Genomic DNA, 21,156 nt, shown 5'->3' with positions numbered 1-21,156 from the left:
GACGAAGCGGCTCCCGCACACTCGCTCGCACCGCGCTCACTGCCGCTCGGGCGGAGCAGCGCCACGCCACCTGAGGGCAGAGCGGGCGGAGCCGGGGGGGCCAGGGCCGGGGCCGCAGTCCCTGGGCACCGAGGGGCGCGCCGGGCAGCGGCCCCGAGGGGAGAGCCGGCAGCGACCGCGCCCCGCGGAAGGAGGGCGGGCGCGTGGTCCTGCCCGGCACGGCCCCTGCCCTGCCCTGCCCTGCCCCGGGGGCGGAGGGCCGCGGACGCCTTTGCCTCCTCCCCGGTCGCGGCGCACGGGAAGAGCGGGCGGCAGCCGCAGAAGCCCTACCCCAGCCCGGCCCCAGCCGCCGCCGCCGCCGCCCGAGGATGCCGCTCGCCGCCCCGCGGTCGCTGCCGCTGCTGCTGCCGCTGTTGCTGCTGCTGCCGAGGGCGCGCCCCGCCGCCCCGCCGCCCAGGTACCGCCCGGCCCGGGCCGACCCATCCCCGCCCGCCTCGCCCCGCTCGGCCCAGGCTCCGCCGAGAGCCGCGGGCGTGCCGGGCTCCTGCGCGGAACGGCCCCGTGCGAGAGCGGCGCCATCGGCGCGGCTCCGTCCGTCCCCACGTGCGCAGCTCAGCCGTGTCCTCGGCGGCAGCGGCGCGGGGTGCCTAGCGCTACCGAACGCGCTGCCGCCTGCAGCGCTGGAACAGCCGCCCGGCCCGGCTGAGCCTCACGAGCTGCGTGCGGGCGGTTGGCGGCCTCGAGCTATAGGAAACTGCCAGAGAGCTGCTTTGTTACATGGCTGAGTTCAGAGCGTTGCGGGGTGGGACAGATGAGAATTAGTACTTTATTTTATTATCAAAAGACTTGTTAATAATCCTTAATAATTAGAATAGCGATTTTCTACAATGCATCTCCACCACCACCTTGCACAGTAGAACATGACGAAAGGTACTCGTCAAGGCTGTTGCACTGTACACAGTGTCCCTGCTGGCATCAGGCAATGAAAAGTTTGCCTGAAGTTATTGAGAATTTTAAATATTCCAGCTTTGGTTTAAGAATTCAGACTATCAGCACCCCTTTCTTATTATACAAACAATAAATGAAGTATAGTTAAAAATGAAGTGCTGTTTTTCCTGTTATCCTCAGGCCTACATTTACATGTGGAGGAGTTGTATCGGGAGAGTCGGGGTTCATTGGGAGTGAAGGATTTCCGGGAGTCTACCCTCCAAACAGCAAATGTACCTGGAAGATCACGGTAAGAACTTCTAATCTCACAAAGTCAGGCAATGAACTGCTGTTAATGCCAGTGGTTCATAGGGGGCAGGAAATCTGTGCAGTAGTGAGCTAGGAACTCAGCACAGCTCAACTATCTAGAGCTCTTTAGGATAGCTCTGATATATATGATAAGAGTGGCTAAAGAGTACAGTAAAGAACAGACCTTGTCTATGGTTGGATCAAAATTTCACTGGCTTTCATAGATATGTCTTAACTGTTTTAAAATCAACCCCCTTAGAGCAAACCTCTACAGTTCTCATCAGCACAGAAATCAGCAGTTAGACCAGAATAGTAAAAGCAAAGCTTTGAGGGGTAGGCAACATAAAATATCATGAAAAGCAAAATTAATTGGCAAGGAGATGCAGAAGTTTCAAGCAGAAATGAAAACAGCATGAATAGGTTTGCTTGTAGTGTGTTCATAGTAAAGCTGTTTTGCCAGGAAGGACAACTGGACTATGTCACACTGCAAAGCAAAAAGGAGGTGTTGTTATGTTTACCGATGGCCATGGAAAAGCATAGGGTGTGACTTGATATTTTGATGCCGAGATGAAGCTTTAGTGCAGAGGCACTGTACTCACAGACACCATTAGGCAACAAGGCCTGAACAGTCCACTGCTGGATGTGTCCTAACTCACAACTCAGAAAAAGAGATCCGAACAAACAACTTTCCTTTTCCTCACATCAGTACAAATGGAGCCTTCCACATTTGCCCACCAAATTCCCCTTCCATCATTTTATGCACCGCTCGCTAAGAGCTCCTCTGGCATTCAGTCCTAGGGTATGGACTCTGCAGAAGGAAAAGCAGTATTTAACAAAGTGGTCTTTGTGTTGAAGGGAGCATTAAAGACGGCGTTAGTTCAAAGCCTGCACTATGGGCTGGTGATGGCAGCCGAACAGGATGTTACAGGGTAATTGTCTCCTGCTACTATAGAGATGCTGACGCAAAGCAGGAGGCATTGATCTGTTTACAGTGTTTGGTTGAAACAACTCTTGTACCAATGAGTGATGTAATTTTAAACATTGTGTCTGAAGGACTGAAGGTCTGAAGGCTGTGAAGCTGCAACAGCTGCTTTCTGCACCTTCATGCTGCCTAATTATTAGGGCCGAGTTAAAGGTTACCTTCAATCCATGAAGGGCATTATCCAGACGAGTACAGTGTGAGATGTATGCTTGCAAATAGATTTGCTTCCTGCTGTCTGAGGAGGCTGGGATCTCAGCACGGCCCACCTTGCCATCTGAACAGCAAATGCCAATTCCATTTGGGGTCATAGGCACATGCCTTAAATAGAAGGAAAAATAATCCAAGTTAGTTTACCAACATAAATCGGTATTAGATGTTCAAAAGTCCAGCGCTGAACCTGAAGGATAGCCATCTTGATGACAAGAGCATCATTTTTGTTACCATTAAAACTTTCAGAGTGTAAACGCAGAGTGTAAAGCAGCTCCCTGGAGCTGCCATTCTGCATCTGTTGGAAGTAACGTGAGGACGGTTGGTTGTATCTAATGAGTTCACAGCATGGTTTCATGGCAGACTTAAAGCTGCGGTTGCCAACAAGATGTGAGCACCCAGGTTAGCCTTACAGGTGTGAGCAGCCTTACCACAAAGCTATAGCAGAGCTATCTGCACTTGGGCTTTGTTGAGCATGGGAGGGAAATCAATGGCTCCTGACATTTCAACACCATCCTCATCCTTACTTTGCAGCTCTGCTGCCATTTGCCCCTGCTCTTCTGGCTGATGTTGTCCTGCCCTCTGTAGCTCACCCAAGGTCAGAGAAGGGCTGCATGACTGCAGTAGCTGAGGCTTCCCCGTGCCCCCACCTCATGCAACTCCAATTAGACACTGTTCACTCTGCCAAGCAGATTTTTCCCCAGGAATTGTGCAGAACACCCTGTCTTTTGGAAGTGCAGGGAGGATTTAGGGAAGGCCTATCAAACTGTGCAGTCTCAGTCTGTAAAAAGAGTGATTTACCAAACTAAAGGAAAGCGGTACACTCAAGGATCTGGTTTACTGGAGTTTAAACAACAAATTCCTTTCACCAGATACGCTGAGACTTGAAATAGTTTACAGAAACACCCAAAGAAAAAAGCAAGTTTCACTGCCATGAAGAAATTCGTATGCCGCAGTTACTCTGTTAAGCTTCTTCATTTACCATCTTATCTTGGAAGGTGAGTGAGGCTCTTGCCTGTCCATTTTACTCAAAGGCAGTGAGCATCTTCCTGAAACCCACTGTCTGGTGCAGGATCAGGCCAATCTGCAAGGCTGGGAGAGACAAAGATTGCTTTTCATCTGGGGCTCAAGAGGCACAACATTGTGTTTTCTCAACTACAGGATCTCATCACCTAGAGAGAAAATCCCCAGCGAGGCATTGACAGCTAATTCGTTCTTTAGAAGCAAGCAGGTTCGGAAAATGCATGGGTAATACAAATAAAGCAATGTAGCAGTGTATCAGCTGAAATCCTTCCAACTGGTTTGCTGGAGCTAGAAGAGTCTCTCTAACTCAATTATGGTTCTGTTAGTTCAAGAGACTGGGACTTTTTCAGCTGGCTAAAGAAAACAGCTCCTCTATTCTAAGAGCTCTAAGAAGTGTTCAGCACATGCTTGTGGTTCTATTACAACTTTGGCAGACTACCTTGCAGCTTTCAGTTGGCTTTGCTAAGAAGTAATTTGTACAGCTATTTCCTTTCCTATAGTAACGTATATAGCTTTATCTAAAATGTCACATACGTTTACTTTTAATGCTCTGTAATCCTTCCTGGCTATCACCTCACATAAATGTGTCACGCAGTCCAACAAGCCGGATCACTATCCTGTGTTTTTCTGGCAGACTGCAGTTCTTTTAAAAGTCTCGCCATTTTACGTGCAAAACTAATACCGCAGACTGTCAGAGTTACGTAAGGTTATGTTTTTGTAGGTTCAGGAGCTGTCCCGGCAGATTGGCTGACAACAAGAGTCAGAAAATTTTGCTTATCAGGGAGCTTGGGAATCTGCCCTTCGTTTTCCCATATAGATGTGCCGCTTCCTGTAGAGAAAGTCTTTCCTCATGGTTGCATGGATTGCAAATGAACAGTTTAACAGAATCTGGTGGCTTGCCAGGGAGAGCAAACTGATAGGAATTTCTTGATTCGTTCTTTCTGGCTGAAGAGGATGGAGCTAGGGAACAAGAGACTGGGCTCAAACTGTGGCTCATCCTGGGATGTCATTCCAAGTATCTGTCACATTCCTTCTTGGTCGAGACAACTAATGTGTTTAGCTTGAAAATAGCTGATATGTTTTTTCACGTCTACCTGGGACTGCTATGGCATAACATACAATCGGTATGTTGCTATTAAACATTTACAGTATAGGCTTAAAAATCAGCCAAAATATTTCCTCAGAAAGTTAGTATTTCAGGATTTTTCACCAACAAATGATTATTTCCAAAGCAAATAAACTGAAACAAATAATTTGGAAAGTGAGATGATTTGGGAATTCTCCATACAAACTGGAAGAGGCATAATGATGAAAAAGCTCTTTTTTTCAGTGAGAACAACAACAGGAAAGTAGCTTCATTACTTTAAATGTAAGTAAATTTTAATTAACATTAAATACCTGCAATAAACGATAACCGAAAAAGATCTAGTGATCCTATTTTGTGGTAGGTTGTATACATAAGATAATCATGCTCATTCCAAGAGGTTAATATCCTACATGGATGATTTATGAAAATTATGCTCTGGAACAGCTCTTCCCCAAAATTGAGGGAGCACTCTTCTCCTTCAGCTTTCAATGGGAATAATGCAAATTCATGAAAAGAAGCAGCATCCTTCACAGGAGTTCAGTACCATAATATCTGATCCTAAAGAAGTTCAGAGAGTCACATAAGTGAAATAAAGGGCAGGTAAGGGTCAGTCACCCTCAGTATGATAAGGAGGAGCAGAAGCTGTGGCTCTGCCATTGCAAGATACCAGTTGGGCAGATAAAACAGAATAATAAGGCACACCCTGCAAGGGAAGCATCACGTCATATTCTTCCTTTGACTTCTTTATCTTTCATGTGAGCAGAGCTACAATTCCTTCCAGTTCCTCCCCTGAGGTATCCCATCTTCACACTGCATCAGGCTCGGATGTGTCTCCAACAAAACTGAGTCATGTTGGCCTCTACTTTCTCCCCTGGGTTTTTCATGGAGCAATATTTGAAATGTCCAAGGATAAACATTGGCAGATTTTAACATGTTGGATTTCAACATTTTGAAAAGGAAATGGTAGAAATTAAAGAAAAGTATTGTTTTCCAAAAATGCATGTATTCAGGGTGGGATTCCTTGGGAGTAGCTGCAAGCTGGTGTGGCTGTTGCCAGAATGTGGAACTGCCATCATCTGCACTCGTGTGTCATCTGGTCAGCCCACAAACTTGTAATTCCTTCAGCATGGTAGAACACATTTGTTGTTTTTGTGAATAATGGCAAATATTATTTTAATAAGTAATGGCAGTAATATATAAAGTAATGACATTAATATATAACATAATGACAGAAAGTAGTACCTGTTATTAAGGAACCCAGTTCACATAACTGTAAACAACTCTTCTTCTCAAATTTGGCTAAATGTGTGCAAGGATTGTTCTGACAACTAAGGTATGCATAGGCTTCTTGTTAAACATTCATGACCACAGGGCTGAGTACAAATATGAGGAACAGTCTTGGCCAAGATCAAGTAGATTGAAAGCTAGGGACAATAAAAACTGTTACAAAATACACAATGTCATGAAGTACAGTATAACACAGGCAGTGGTGAAGAAAGAAGGAAGCATATAACAGTGCATAGAATTCCCCTTACCACGAAACAGAAAACCCAAGACTGGAGTGAATGGCAGGCTGGCAATTCAGTCGGGCTGCTTTGCCATCCTCCACCCTCTCAGTCACTGATCAGCCGTATGTGCTGGTTCTCAATGCCCCACCTGGGGCAGCACAAGGGAGTGGGAAGCCTAGGGAAATGCGTGAGCGCTGCGGAAAAGCAAAAATCCTCTTCCTTACCCCAAAATCAGCCAGCTTCCACATTTCAGCTTCCTTTTCCAAGCTCCTGAAGGGACCAGGTGTCTTCAAAAAAGAAAATGAAGCTGAGAAAGTTGGGAAAATCTGATAAGCACTGACAAAAATACTTTCTCTAATATGATGGAGCAGCTCAACTATCAGAAACAACGGAAGGAAAAGGGGAAACTCATTAAAGATGAGTAAGTTGTAGCAAAACTGCAAGACATTGAAAGTATGTAGTGGGAAATGCTGGACAAAGAGCTTAGCCTGTGTAAAATTAGAACATGGTGCCTTTGAAAGGTCACCTGGTTCTTGTTGTACCAGGATAAAATTAAAAACAACAAGCAACACCAGAAGAGCACACATTATTTTATGTACAGCTGTTTACTACTTCTGAAAAGAGGATGCTTTTATTTAACTGCCTAAATCTGACTTTATCTGACTAAATTTACAGCCAGCATTTTTCTTTAGTCACACAGAGTCTGTAGGATAACTGTAAATAACATCTGTTCTTCTGACATGAATCTCACATTCCTCTTAGACTTTTCTCTGTTAAAATGATACATGCCTTAATGCCTCTCAGTGATCCAGACCAGGAGACAAGTGAAAGCAATAACGAGAGGTTTAGTTACGAGATCAGCAACTCAAGGAGTCATATTGCTTTCACAGAAATTCTTACAAAATGTCCCCACATCTGTATTGGCCTCATGCTGAATAAATACACATGTGGGTTATTTTCCTGTACAGGGCTTGCTCATTTCAGTAGCACGAGAGCTAAACCTAACATTTGACCTTAAAGTTTTCTAAAACATAGTCATTGTGCTTTGGAATTTCTGGGTAAGATTAGATGAGCTCTGTGGTTTTGATGTACTAGTAGTAGTAGTAATAACATGCGTCAGCACAGGAGAGCTGAATGCATTTTTGGAGAGAACTTTGAACAAGGATTAAAAGAACGTATTCTGACAGTAAATTCTATACAACAAGGTGAATGCAGCAGGGCTGATCAGCCAGCATATATGTGTACCCTGGGCAGATGTGATCAGCTTGTGCAAAGTCTGCCCTGCAGGATCAGTACTGGCACTGGACATGAAAGTAGCTACAGAAACAAGTAACCTTAATATATAAGCAGCACATTTTTTTCATTACATTTGGTTATTGCTGCTTTTATTAGTCTCTTCTGTGGATTAAGAACTCATTTCCATCTATGCTCTTCCATCTGAAAAAGCATTTTTAACAACTGAGAGAACTCAAAGACTGTTTGACAATTTCATATAGAAACAGTTTAGGTCCAGTTTATCTCAAACTGGTGTTTTTGAAAATGAGTCACTCTTAAGGAAGGAAAAAATTCACAAGCTCTTAAATGGAGTGGTGTAAATACGGACTTACTGCAGATATATTAAGTGTGTGTTATGTATTTAAAGCAGAAAACAGCAGTGTCCCAGACAGCTGCAATTATTTTAATTGGTAACCACTCTAGCGGACTACAAATTGAGCAAAGATCATCACATTCTGCCTATCTGAGGTCCCTCTATGCTTTAAAATAGTTTTTCTTCTTTTTGTCCTCTCAAGTAGTACTGAGCGCTTGTTAGAATAGTTTACACTTCTCAGTGTGCTGCTTATGCTCTTAAAAGCTTGCAACTCTACCCTAAGGAACGTTCCCCTCCTTGAAAGCTACTACCCTCTGTTAATTTACATCCTTGTCAGTACTCTTCCCTCTTTCACAATGCCCACAGATACAGACATAAGAGATGTACTCTGTCTTATGTTTTCTCAAATGCTTCAGAAAACAAAACTTTCATGTATTGAGGGCACCCGCTAATGGTTCTTTGGAACTCTTTATAGTTTTATACATGCTTTCCAAATGGAAGTGCAGCCTTCAAGCTGAATGAACCCAGTCCAATAGCTGATATTAAGGTTGTTCAGCATTAGCTGTATAAGTAAGTTATGCAAATAAATAAATAAAACCCTATGAAACCATATGACCAATCAGCAACATAAGAGCAGCCATTTCATTTCCTCAGAATTATAAATGGCTTGTTCCATATTTAAAGGAAAGTACCCCCGTTCGTTTCACCCCCTAGCCTCCCTTGGTGACAGGGAGCCACCTGGCTGAGCACGTACTTTCAGCAGGACTAAGTGAAACCTGCCATACTGAACTGGGAGGTGATGGCATGCAACCAGCTACGAGCATCTGGGTACTGTGCATTGGGAGGAAGATAATGGCAGCTGAGATGGCCAGAGCTTTATTTTTACAATTGGCCCAATAAGATGTTAAAAACCATTGTTTGGGGTATAGTTGGCAAAAAGAACTTAATAGGCAAGAGGAGAAGGATGTGAAAATATTCACGTACACAGATCAGGTAGGTATGTGCTGTCAGTCACACCTCAAGATCTCTGTCTCCCTCCTCTCTCTCTCTCTCTCTCTACAGGTTCCCGAAGGAAAAGTGGTGGTTCTTTCTTTTAGATACTTAGACCTGGAAAGTGACAATTTGTGTCGATACGATTTTGTGGATATATACAGCGGCCACACCAACGGACAGCGCATCGGAAGGTTCTGTGGTACAGTGAAACCAGGTGCCCTTGTATCCAGCAGCAATAAAATGCTGGTGCAGATGACTTCAGACGCTAATACTGCAGGAAGTGGATTCATTGCAAAGTTTTCTGCAGCAGAACCACATGAAAGAGGTAACCAACAGTTACATATGTGCTGAAGACAAATTTAACTTTATGGAGAGCTACACTAACACTTAAGATGCGGTTTCAGAGGCATTAGGAATTGTGGTGATCAGTGTATTCATTAACTAACTTGCTTAGCAAACAGCAGAGTACAATTGCTTACTCATAACAACTAGTTAATCGAAGTGGTAAAGAAGAGAACTGACTGTACTCCAAGAGTTGCAGAAGGGCTGCATCTAGCAGCAATATGGTAATAGCTTGTCAGTAAAATGGCAGATAAAATTCAGCACAGAAAAGTGGAAAACAGTTCCACAAGAGTATAGGAGTTGGCCCTGATCTCTGGACTGATGTGGAGAGAGCAGATGGGTAACACAGCCACTGTCACTTCTAATACATAAAGCAAGTGGCTGCAAAGGAAAGGAGAGGGCATTTTTTTTCACGGAGCAATTCAGGTGGCTACAGTGCTGTGCAACACAACATTGGGGGTTCTAAACTTCTATGTTTAAAAAAACAAGAAAGAAAAATGTATTAGGGACAACTGTAGTCAAAGGCATCAGTTTTTGCTTGGAGATGACAGGGAGGACGTGTCACTGTGCTCTTGGCCTGCCAACCAACTTGGTTGACAGGCCAACCACTTGAAGGCTTTTGCTACCGGGACAAAGGAGAATATAGAGACAACCATGACATGATGAAATCACTTTTATGAAGACTCATAATCCTATTACAAATAAGGATTACATACCTGGTGCAGGTCTGTGACCTGAGGAGCAGACACAGAGGAATGCAGCTGCGTGTGGTGGGCGCTCCAGGGCACAGCTCAGGGAACGCCTCCAGCTCCACACGGCTCCTCCTGCTGCTTCACAGGGCTGCTTCTCCCTTCCCCTGTCTTTCTCTTCTCTATCTCTGGTGTTTTATGCCCTTTTTCGTGGTATGTTCTCTGAGGAGCTGCCAGCATGCTGCTGGGCCTGGATGTACAGCACTGGGGCTGCTGGAGCAGCAGTGCCCAGCATGGCGCAGCCCGGCCTCTCCTCACAGATCCCCCCGAGACCCCAGCAGCACCTGGGCACTGGCGCACAGCACAGCACGGTCAGCCCATCACCCACATCATACCACGCAGTGTGCTGTACTTCCAGGTGACCAGTACTGCGGGGGACGGCTGGAGAAGCCTTCCGGCTCCTTCCAAACACCCAACTGGCCAGAGCGGGACTACCCAGCAGGCGTCACGTGCTCCTGGCACATCGTGGCCCCCAAGAACCAGGTAACGCACTGCCTTACCCCACCTCCCTCCCCAGCAGCCACACACAGAGGTGCCACTCAGGCTGCACTCGTGGTAAAAATACCACCTGGCTGAAGCTTGAAGTCAGGGAGATGAGCAGAGTGCAGGCGCAGATGCACTTCAGCTGCACTCACCTTACGTGACGTGGGGCAGCTGAGAGAACACAAGAAGCACCAAACACCCTCTTGTGCGCAGGTAAATTCCCCTGTATTCAGCTTCTAGAGCGTCTATGACTGGTGAGGCCTTTAGAGAAGATCTTTCAAAGACGATTTTGTTAATCAACAAACCATCATGCAAAATAAGTCAGGGGAAGTGATCATCTCAGGACTTAACACGATAATGATGGTGGTGAATGTTCAGCTTAAGTCTAACATTATTTGTAGCATTTTCAACTTCAGTTTGTTATTGAGGTAACCAAGCAGAGCTGGTTCAGCTTAGTAAAAGCAGAAATTGTTCTTGATTCAGCTCACAACACAGGGAATATATTCAGATGAGCCTTACACGAGGATCTTCAATATATGTTTCATTAATTTTGTCTTGTTTTATATTTTGAAGGCTTCATCTCATAACACACTTAGTTAGCCAGATGCCTTCAGAGTGCAAGTTTCCATTGTGTTAAGGCCTAAATAGAGCTGAGAGCAGAAGAGATAAAGGGTGTGTTTGCCACTGAGCCAAACATGGATATAAAGTGTTGTTCCCTATGCTGTAGAGCTCATCTTCATTCTAGCTTAACATTTTCTGGTTGTTGCTGAGCAATCTGCTCTTTAACTTGGCACAAAGTCAGAAATCTTGGTCACCAAGCCCACTGGTAGGTTGCTTTTCTTAACTATCTCCAGGTTCTTATATTCCTCTTTGTGTAAAGAGAACTACTCTTAATTACCGTTCATGACCATCATCTCCAAAATAAAAATCGAGATCAAAATACTTTGTAGAATTTTAAGGTCATATTTTGAACTATTTCTCTACTGGAGAGAATCTACATGGATTAAAATATCAAACCCATATTAGGTGGATTGAATAATTCACCATTATAGACAGCAAAAATGAATCAGTAGCCCATCTGAAGAGGCCATTTAGTGTAAGAAGCACTAACAAATTTTGGTTATCAAAGTCTTACTAAATTACTTGCACTTTTTTCCCTGCAGCTAATAGAATTAAAGTTTGAGAAGTTTGATGTGGAGAGAGACAACTACTGCAGATATGACTATGTTGCTGTGTTTAATGGTGGGGAAATCAATGATGCTAAAAGAATTGGGAAGTATTGTGGAGACAGTCCACCAGCGTAAGTAACTTTCTACAATTATGAGCTTCACAGCACTATGTATTGCTTTGCTTACAGTTCTATACTTGGTTTTTGATTTTTATTTTTTCCTTAATAAGTCATTTTCTACCTTCAGTTGCATTTCTAGAAGTTGCTCAATAATATCCATCTCTCCCCAGGTTTTTCCTTTTCCCTCATGTGTCAGTGACTATCCTTGTTTCCAATCCAAGTTCTGTCCCGTCTCTCAAGCCTCATCTGAGCACTCTCTAATTATACCCTTTTTAATGCTATTGGTATTAGCATGTACATATAATACCAGCATTAACGCTAACTGAATACTAGCATTACTGTGTTTTGATTACAGATATCAAACTGCAAAGATCCAACTGACTTCCCCAGTCTCTTGTCTCTTTACTCCGTTTCATTCTACCCTCTGCCACGCACTTCTGCTCATTCCATGGCTGCTCACCAGCTCGTCCACTTGTGCTGAGCAGTGCCCTTCATGACACATGAACATGTTGGGTACCACCATAGGCTTCAACCAGCTTAGTTGCCAAATTGCTGATGCCACACTCAGAAAAAATAACCCCAATCCATTCAAACTGTCATCTCACCCAAAATACCCCCAACATCATCCCTCTGGCTCTGCCTCCCCCCATTGAACACCCCCTAACATAGACAGAAGCACCATCAGTATATAAACAGATCTGGCAATAGTAGATCATAATTATTTAAGAAGTGTATACATTTCTTGCACGAGGCTAGTAATTTTTAGTTTTTTTCCTCCACATCATACCTCTTCCATTAAGCTATTTAAAAAGGAGCAGCTTTACAGAATGAAGAGAATATACGAGCTAGTAAAACTAATGTAAGCACGTGAATAGAATTAAGTCTCAGAAGTGACAGCTAGTTTGAATCCCAAGAGCAACTGAGATAGGGGAAGGAGGTACATGCCTCAGCCTTTCTAGGGACAGTGTGCTGGGCTGAGATTTACTGTGAGGTTTTTGTAGTTTTGGTTGGATGTTTTTTTTAAGGTTACACAGTATATCCTCTGGAGACAAGAGGTTAGGCAGACATCGTGCAAAACTCTTACAGACTTTTCTTCTCTATGCAACAGCTTCACTCTCTCTTGCTATTTTTGATCATTACCTAATAGCAGGACAGTCCTAGAAATAAAGAAATAGAGTAAGCTTAGCCTTACAAAAATTTATTAGAAATTTGGTAAGGGTTTAATTAAGGGTAAGTAGGGGTGCACCTGAAATATATTCTTCAGTTTCCTTCAGCCACCTTCAGCTTTTGGTGTTAAACTTTCGTAAGTTTCCCTTTGGAAAAGATGCATCTTTTGAGGCTGAAGTTCAGTGCAGCCTTCTTGTAGTTCAGTTAAATACTGAAATATGAGAAGATACTGACATTACAGTGCTACTGGAAGAATGTTCTTTAGGTGCTAGCTACTTCAAGCCTTTAAAACAATGCAAGAGACTAAGTGTTAGCTGCAGTTACAATCACTTCCTTGTTTGCAGGAAGGACTTCACTAGTAGAAGTAGAACTATCTTTCCATATTGCCTCCAACAGAAAAGCTGTGAGATGGAGGAAGACTGTGCAAGGCAGTTAGTATTAAGAAGTCCACAAGACAAGAGCACAGAGTCTAGCTTCACTGTATGTAAGTTGTGACATTGCAGACTTTTCCCAACTCAGGTAAGAACTGAACTCCACAAGATCTTATCCTTCCCTTGATTCTCAGAAGGCAGCAGTGAACAAAACCCCTTAAAAATGAAGCTGGTGGCCTCCAGCCCCTGGAATGTAGTTGCTTCTTTCCAACTAAGACCTAGGCCAGCTGCACAAGTACATTTTGAACCATTGGGATCTGATCTTGGCTGACAAGGCAGAGCAGAAGAAAGAAGTGCCAGTTAATCCCTGAGAGGTAGCCAGAAGTAGCTTCCTAAACCACCTCTCAGCTGTGGCTCAGTATCTATCCCCAAAGCAGGTCAAAGCTGTACACTGGTCTGCCAAAGTTCTAGTGGGATTCACGACATAGACATTTTAGTATGGACTTGGACTTTAGTATGCAACAGGCAAATAAGGGCAGAAGTCTGGGCTCAGACCCAGGCCACATAGCTTAGAGATGAGATTTCCTGTTACAGAATGTCAGAAGTGTACTGACAGCCAATTTTAGGACTGCTTACTAACCTGATCCAATACAGAGCTTCAACACGGTCACTTTCCCTTGCTGAGTAATATATAGACAACTTATGTAATCAGTGAGGATCAAGTGTGTCTCCTGGGGGTTTTCCACTAGCTGCAAAATGCTCAGCATAGTTTACCAGAAAAACAGTATGGACCAAACTCCTGTAGCAAAAGAAAAGCAAACCATGTTGTGTAAACTGAATAATGAAGGAAGCCTTCTATAAAGAATATTAGCTGCCTATCTAACACAGCAATTATGCAAGTTGAAATTCACTAACGAACGGTTACAAATGATGTAACATGGCATTCTGTAACAGAAACAGCATACTTAAGTATGAATAAAGTGAATACCTTGAACTTACTTGATGGTTACAGAGATGAACCCAGATCCAATCGTAGAGCAGCTAGCATACAATGTAACCACATACCTGATTCCTAATTACAATTAGTATGAAATATAAATGAATAGTATGTGTAATAACATTTTATTAGGAGAAAAAAAAAAAACAAACAAACAAACAGCAACAAAACCAGCACTTTAGATTAAAAAAGATACTTAAAAAAATACACGGGTCAAATTTTTCAGATTGTTTGGCTTTTTGTATCTAGTATTCAGCAAGTGGACCAAAGTTTTCCTACAGCTGATAAGTGCCCTCCTAATACCAAAGCCTTTATCAGTGCTGTGGTAAGAAAATTACACTGTTCATTTACCACAGTAACAGTAAATCTACAGAATTTCAGATAATTATGCACTTTTGTGTCAGCTTGCTAGGGGCTGAATCTGACTTCTGTAATACTTGCTGAAAAGGAAATGGGAAAAAAAAAAGGAGTTAATCATAAATTTTTATAAAGTTAGAAAGTGTTATGGAAAGTTTTGAAGAACTTCTGCCTGAAGCTCATGAACACTAACACAAATTCCGGAAGGAAGCAAGACAGTCATTTGAGTGAAAATACATCTTACAACCATTTTCCACTTTCTTCTCTCAAGTTCTATCTGCCTCTTTATTCTGTTTTCTTTTTTCCAAACAAAATGTGGTCTTGCTTGGAAACACTGGCATTAACAGATATTAATCAATCATGCTTAGAAGAATGAGCGTTGTGCTCCTTTGCTGGAGTTGCATGCCATACAATTTTCTCTAGTGGAAGTCTTCAAAGCCTACATCCAGAGTTAGCTAGCATCACAGCAGGTACTACAGTTTATGAACTAAAAACTAATACGCTGACAAGCACTTGTTAATGACATTTCAAATCCTAACAGAATAACACCACTAGCTCTGTAAGGCCTCCAATATAATATAATAAAAATCCAATCTCTGGCAAAATACAGCCACACACAGAAGTAGCAACCCAAAATCTTTTTAGTGGTTTTACTGAAGAATTTCAGAGTTCCACATCAAATTCATTTCCGTCAGACCTTCCAAATACATAATACACTTTCCATTAAACAAAAACGAACTGAAACCCAAAAACATTTACTCAACTCTGCTACATGCTGAGGATTCCTTTAACATATTTTCTCACTGTATTAACCTGTCCCCACGGAATGAAATTCCAGAAGTGAAGTCCGCAATGAAGTCACACAGAAGAATTTGAAGATATTTATACTGACATAACTCTCAGGAATCAGAGGTTTTCATGATTCAACAATGAGTTTCACAGTCACAGCATCAGGGTCAGACATGCTAGCAAAAGGAGCATGTACTCTAGCAGTAGGGGCAGATATTGCATTCACATCAGAAATAAACTCAAAGCACAATCTCTTTTCTTTTGTGTAAGAATGCTATTCATGTTTTTTTTTGGTTTTGACATTAAATCTAATAAAAATTATTTTGTTTTTCCATCCCAGGCCTATTGTATCTGAGAGAAATGAGTTGTTCATTCAGTTTTTATCTGATTTAAGTTTAACAGCTGATGGTTTTATTGGCCATTATAAATTTAGACCAAAAAAGTTACCCACAACTACAGTTCCACCTACTACCACAACAATCCCTGCTACATCAGGTAAGTTTTTTTGGCTTTATTTGATTGTAAAACTGATTTATTCCAGAAAGAGAGGGTTAGAAAAATGTAACGTGAAGCATATTAAATTCAGTTTTGTGGTTTGTTAGTGCTTAAAATGTTGAAGGAATTAATTAAAAATTAATATACTCAGGAGAGCATGTAGAATCTACTTAATATTATTAACAGGAAATCTCTCTGGTTCACTGTAACAGTTACTTCAGATAAGAGAATATTATCATCTCTTCTCAGCATTTTGACAGCTGATGAGCAAACACCTTTTACCAAATTCCTCAGAACAATGAGCAATTACTTTTTTTTTTTTATAGGAAGGTCCACATATTTCAATAAATAATTTTATTTAAAAAAAAAGTTCTTCCAGACAAGCCAATTTGTAAATGTTTGGCCATATTTCTCTTCATTTAGTTATTAAGATAAAGCAACATTGCTATTTAAACCATCTGAGCCCTCTTCACGTTTTCTGAGCGTCCTACCAACAGACCCTCTTCTCTCAAAATGGTGTTTATTCAAAAATGTGCAGGGGCAGAAATTTATAACAAAATATGTCAGACTAAAAATAATCTCCTTTTATATTTAAGATGAAACAGCACATATGAAAGATCAAAGGAGGATTTCTCTGAAGGCCTTGCCAAAACTACCTCATTACTGAGGTTCTGAAGGGATAAAGTCTTAAAGTTTCCATAACCTGAATGAGAGGTTTAAGATACAGTTATAGCACAAAACCAAATTATTCATGATGTTTGGCATCACAACCTAATTTGTATTTAAAACACGTCAGAAGTCAGGACAGTAATGGCTTTCCAGAAGAAAACAAAGAAACTGCGGTGTTTAAATACTGAGAAATATTTAAAATAGATTTTAAAAAGCAGTATAAAAATGAAATCACAGTGAACTGCAAATCATCCTGATGGAACTGACAGTTTGGTAATAAATAATTCAGATTTTTTTCGTTATAAAGCACTTCATAAAGTTGTTCCTTCCAACACTTGGTCTCAGTTAATCCAGGCTGTCCCCTGTCTCACACTGCAGCCTTTCTACAGAGGCCTATCGAATACCAAATGAAGACCCCATTAAGATGAAACAAAACAAAAACAACAAAAATCCCACATCACTAAGCGTGGTTCAAGTATTAAACTTGAGATTCAAAAGGCAGAATAGCAAATATGAAGATCTAACAATTGTGGACCTGCACTGAAGACAAAATTTCAGCATCATTCATTTGAATTTTAGAAATCTTATTTTTGAACCAATTTATACCATTAGCAGATAAGTAGAAATATAAATAAGAACTGGTTGGAAAATTGGCCAGAAGCTTTTTCAGAAAGAATAGGCTGAGTAAGATTTCTGCAAAATACTTCTTTCTAGAGAAAAATAAAGCAAAGATATTCTTCACAACTATTTTAGGGCATTTTTGTTGATTTTTAAATAAATGCATTTATATAAGTTGTCTGGGTTTATTATTGTTCTAATCTCTCCATCTCTCATCTCAAACTTACCAATAATTTGAACAATCTGAATATAGTGCAGAGACTGTTAACGTCCACTCCAGTGGTAAGCAGGAGAGAGGGGGGAATGTATTTACTTGTCTTTTAAACAAAGCACTCAGCTTCAGAAAGGAAATGTAAGTCAGTGTGAAGCAGCTGTTGCCTCCAATATTAAATTCTTCACACATTCTATTGTGTTTCAAAATGCCGTCTTTCAAAATTATACAGAACATATCACGAAGCAATGTAAAAAATGTAGAAAAAAGGTAGGAATTTGAACTCTGCTCTCTTTCATCACAGTACAGTAATTTCAGATATAAATCTACCTGCTTTCTCTGAAGTAAGCATTACCATAATATCATAAGACTTTAATGGACTACTATGGCTCCAGAGCAATAGGCAACAACACTAACAACTTGCACATTTAAGACCACACTACAATCAAATGTGAATGTTCTGTAAGAAATCCCACTGTATAATGCCATTAATGTACAACGTAGCTGAAATGCATGGAAAGAAGTGGAGGTGATGTCAGAAAAAGGGGACACATTATTATTGTATTACCAGATCTACTGGTATATGTAACATGTATATGTTTTTAAGCATGCTACTTGCATTTGTTTGAAAATATCTTTTAATTTCTTCTTTGTTCTTCAAAGTTTCAAAACCTACAGTTGCCCTGTGCCAGCAAAAATGTAAGAGGAGTGGGACTCTAGAAAGCAATTATTGTTCAAGCAACTTTGGTAAGAAAGTTTGTTTCTTTTTAATTAATTGTTGCTTGGAAATGTATACACTGCTGGGAGTTTTACCAGATGTAGTTACGAATGATCCTTAATATATCGGTGATATTTTTACATCCTCTTACACGTGTATTTGACATTAGTATGCCTATCATCAAAACACTGGAAATAATCCCAAAAGAGGCACTGCATTATGACTGAACAGATATATTTGCTCTAAAAATCACATCACTAAATATAGGTCAGCTTCCGATAGGAAATACTGATTCAATTACTGTAGTCATCTCATTTGTCTGTCATCAGGGAATTTTATGCCACATTTTATGCCATAGCTGCTGGCTATTTCACAATTCAGCCTACAGATTCCCAAAACATTTTTAAGACGTCAGAAAGCGTGGAAGCTTAAAAGCACTGCTTTCCATGCTCAAATCACTGATACAGCAAACAACCTTCTCTATATTTGGATGGCATTGTCACATAATTTCTTATGTGTCAGAGGCATTTCCCAAATTAATACTGGGAGCTTCTCTGACCCTTTATAACCTTTATTACCTTATACCATCTTTGATGGAACAGCTTAATCCCCTGTACAATCAGCAGGTGGAGAAACAATATGCGTACAGAGGTGAGGCTAAGTAGGATTACCGTGGCAGAAAGATAAATGAAAAATGCTCACCGGTGCTGTAGGCTCGCAATAAACTGGATCTCTCTCCAGAAAGAGATCCTTCCTTAGTGGCAGTCAGCACTTAAATGGGATCTCAGAGAGGTGCAGTCAGGCTCCACCCCTTCTGGTATCACAGGTGAATTGCCTTCAGCTGTGCTCCCACTGCTGACTCATTGCATGCCGCAGGTGGTCAATCAGAGGTTCAGGCCATTATCAACAGTTCCCATACAATTCTCTCACAACTTAATAATCTAATTCTCTCTAATTTTATAACTAAACCCATGAGATTGGAGGTAGTCTGCTGTTTCAGGAAAGCAGGGGCAGCTTTACATCATTTTGCTAGAAAAACAGTTTAGGGTTGTGACTGCACCCTGATGCAGAATGCAGACACTGCAGCACCAACTCCTCACCACTCTTGACCACCAGCCTTGTTTAATACACAACCAGTACAGGCTTGCCCCATGTCAGAACAAGCAGGAAGAAAAATCTTACTGACCACACCTCAGCTGTTGTGGCTGACAGTCACTGCCACTATACGAAACTTGTTTTTTCTCCCTTGGCACTGGAGTAATAAAAATCACTTTCCTTCTCACCTCTTGCCAAATTGCTGATGACACCCACCTTTCCAGTATTGTTTGCATCATTTTTAAGAGCAAATATGCTTGTTTCTGTGGTCCATCAAATTGTAAAAAATAATTAAAATGCATCAAATGTGATTTCTTCTAGTAATAACTGGAACTGTAATCTCAACAACAACACGGGCTGGAAGCTTGCATGCAACAATATCAATCATTAATGTATACAAGGAGGGAAACTTAGCGATACAACAAGCAGGAAAGAATATGAGTGCTAAGATTATTGTAGTATGTAAGCAATGTCCTCTCATCAGAAGAGGTGAGTACAGCCAAATAACTGCTTTGTGTTTTTGTAAAAGACAACAGTTTTGAGAACTGCAGTTTGAAATACAACCACAAATATCAGTAAAATTTACAGTAACTGATTCGATAATCAGCTACTTGTATTACATGGAATCAATTTAAAATACAAAAAACTTAGAGGCTTATATAAATAAAATTTAAGAATGCAATAAAGTATTAGGCTTTCTTAGATCAAGGGACTTTGAAAAGATGTTTTAGAAGCTCATGTGATATAAAGTAAAATCTGATTTTGCTCGCCTAGATGAAACTTGGTTCTATTTTGTTTTTGCATGTATATATTTTGGATTGCATGCAGTTATTCAGAGTGGAAAAACAAAATCACGCTAAACTTGAAAGAACAGTATGTGACAGCACATAAAAATGTAACTACTTCTGCTGCTTCTCTTCCTGTATCCCTTTACCTATTCTACATCTGCAAAGAGCTAGTATTTCTACAGCTATCAAACTGCTATATGGAGTGGAACAAAGATTTCCAGTTAACTATAACAAAGGCTACTTACATCATATTGTAAGAAATATACTCTCTCATTAAAGTAACTAAGCAAGAAATGAAATAGTAGTCAGGTCTGCTTCCTGAGTACACAGGTAGAACAGGAGAACATAGAGCCATAGCAAAAAACAGTCAAAATAATTTAATAAGCATCCAAAAAGACCCTGTTGCTGCTGATACTTAAGTATATTACTTCTAAGTGGGCAGTATCAAAGTGAGCATCCTTGTCAGAAACTTGCTTTTGCTTTTACCTTTGTTTCTTCAGAAATCAGACATCCGTCTGGGAGGAAGAAGAGTATCCTTGGAACAAATTGTCTCCTTTTAGGCAGATTGGGTCCAAACCACACACTTCAGTTTCTCTACCTAAATATTCTACCTCTGAATTATTTAATAGCCATTACATAATATCTAAACTTTCTACATTTCTGTTTAACCCCCTACAACGTGACTCTTTCCTGTCTGAGGCCTTGCAGATCTCTAACTCTTCTCAGCCACGCAAACACTCAAATCCATCTGATTGCTTCAAAGTCAGGGCTTATCACACGCCAAGCCCACCTTGCTTACCTGACTGCCACTCTATATTCCTGGACTGTATTTATGCCCTTGAAGAAGGAAAAAGGCATGAAAAGACTAAAGAGCATTATACTACAAGCTGAGTGTATGAGAAAATATCCAAAAATTAATCATTAATAATTAACATCTCCAGATGTTAGTAATTAATTGATCCAGTGTTTATTCTGCATTTCTAATGTTTATTAAATACAGACTGTCAAATGAATCTGAAAAACATCTGCAATGTATTTAGCCATACAGTAGGTATGTATTTAGCCATGGACCTGTTTGATTTTTATGTAATTGTAGTTCGTTGCGTAAGTACAAAATGGATAAGGAAGTATATATATGCCTTGGGTAGGAAAGAAAGCACAGTAAAGACATTGGCAACAGAATATAAACCACAGATAACTCTGCTCACCCAACTATGTCTTAAAGGTCTGTTCTGTAATATCAAACTCTCTTTTGTAGGTTTGAACTACATCATCATGGGCCAGGTAGAAGAAGACGGCAGAGGCAAGATCTTTCCGAACAGCTTTGTCATGAGTTTTAAGACTAAGAACCAAAAGATCCTGAATGCCTTGAAAAACAAAACATGTTATAACTAA

General features: G+C 41.1%; 1 protein-coding gene across 1 annotated transcript; it reads left to right on the top strand.

Annotated features, from left to right (window-relative positions):
* Positions 1–368: 368 nt before the first annotated feature.
* On the top strand, positions 369–21,156 carry PCOLCE2 (procollagen C-endopeptidase enhancer 2; the record flags this gene model as incomplete). The annotated part of the gene is made up of 9 exons (XM_079539611.1): positions 369–457; positions 1,129–1,237; positions 8,694–8,949; positions 10,074–10,198; positions 11,362–11,498; positions 15,508–15,662; positions 17,824–17,907; positions 19,295–19,462; positions 21,020–21,156. The coding sequence occupies 9 exons, from the start codon at positions 369–371 to the stop codon at positions 21,154–21,156; spliced, it is 1,260 nt and encodes a 419-aa protein (XP_079395737.1).

This window comes from Tetrao urogallus (genome assembly GCF_951394365.1).
Source record: "Tetrao urogallus genome assembly, chromosome: 9".
Classification (NCBI taxonomy): domain Eukaryota; kingdom Metazoa; phylum Chordata; class Aves; order Galliformes; family Phasianidae; genus Tetrao; species Tetrao urogallus.
The sequence above is the reverse complement of the archived record's forward strand: the minus strand, read 5'-3'. Positions and strand labels throughout refer to the sequence as shown.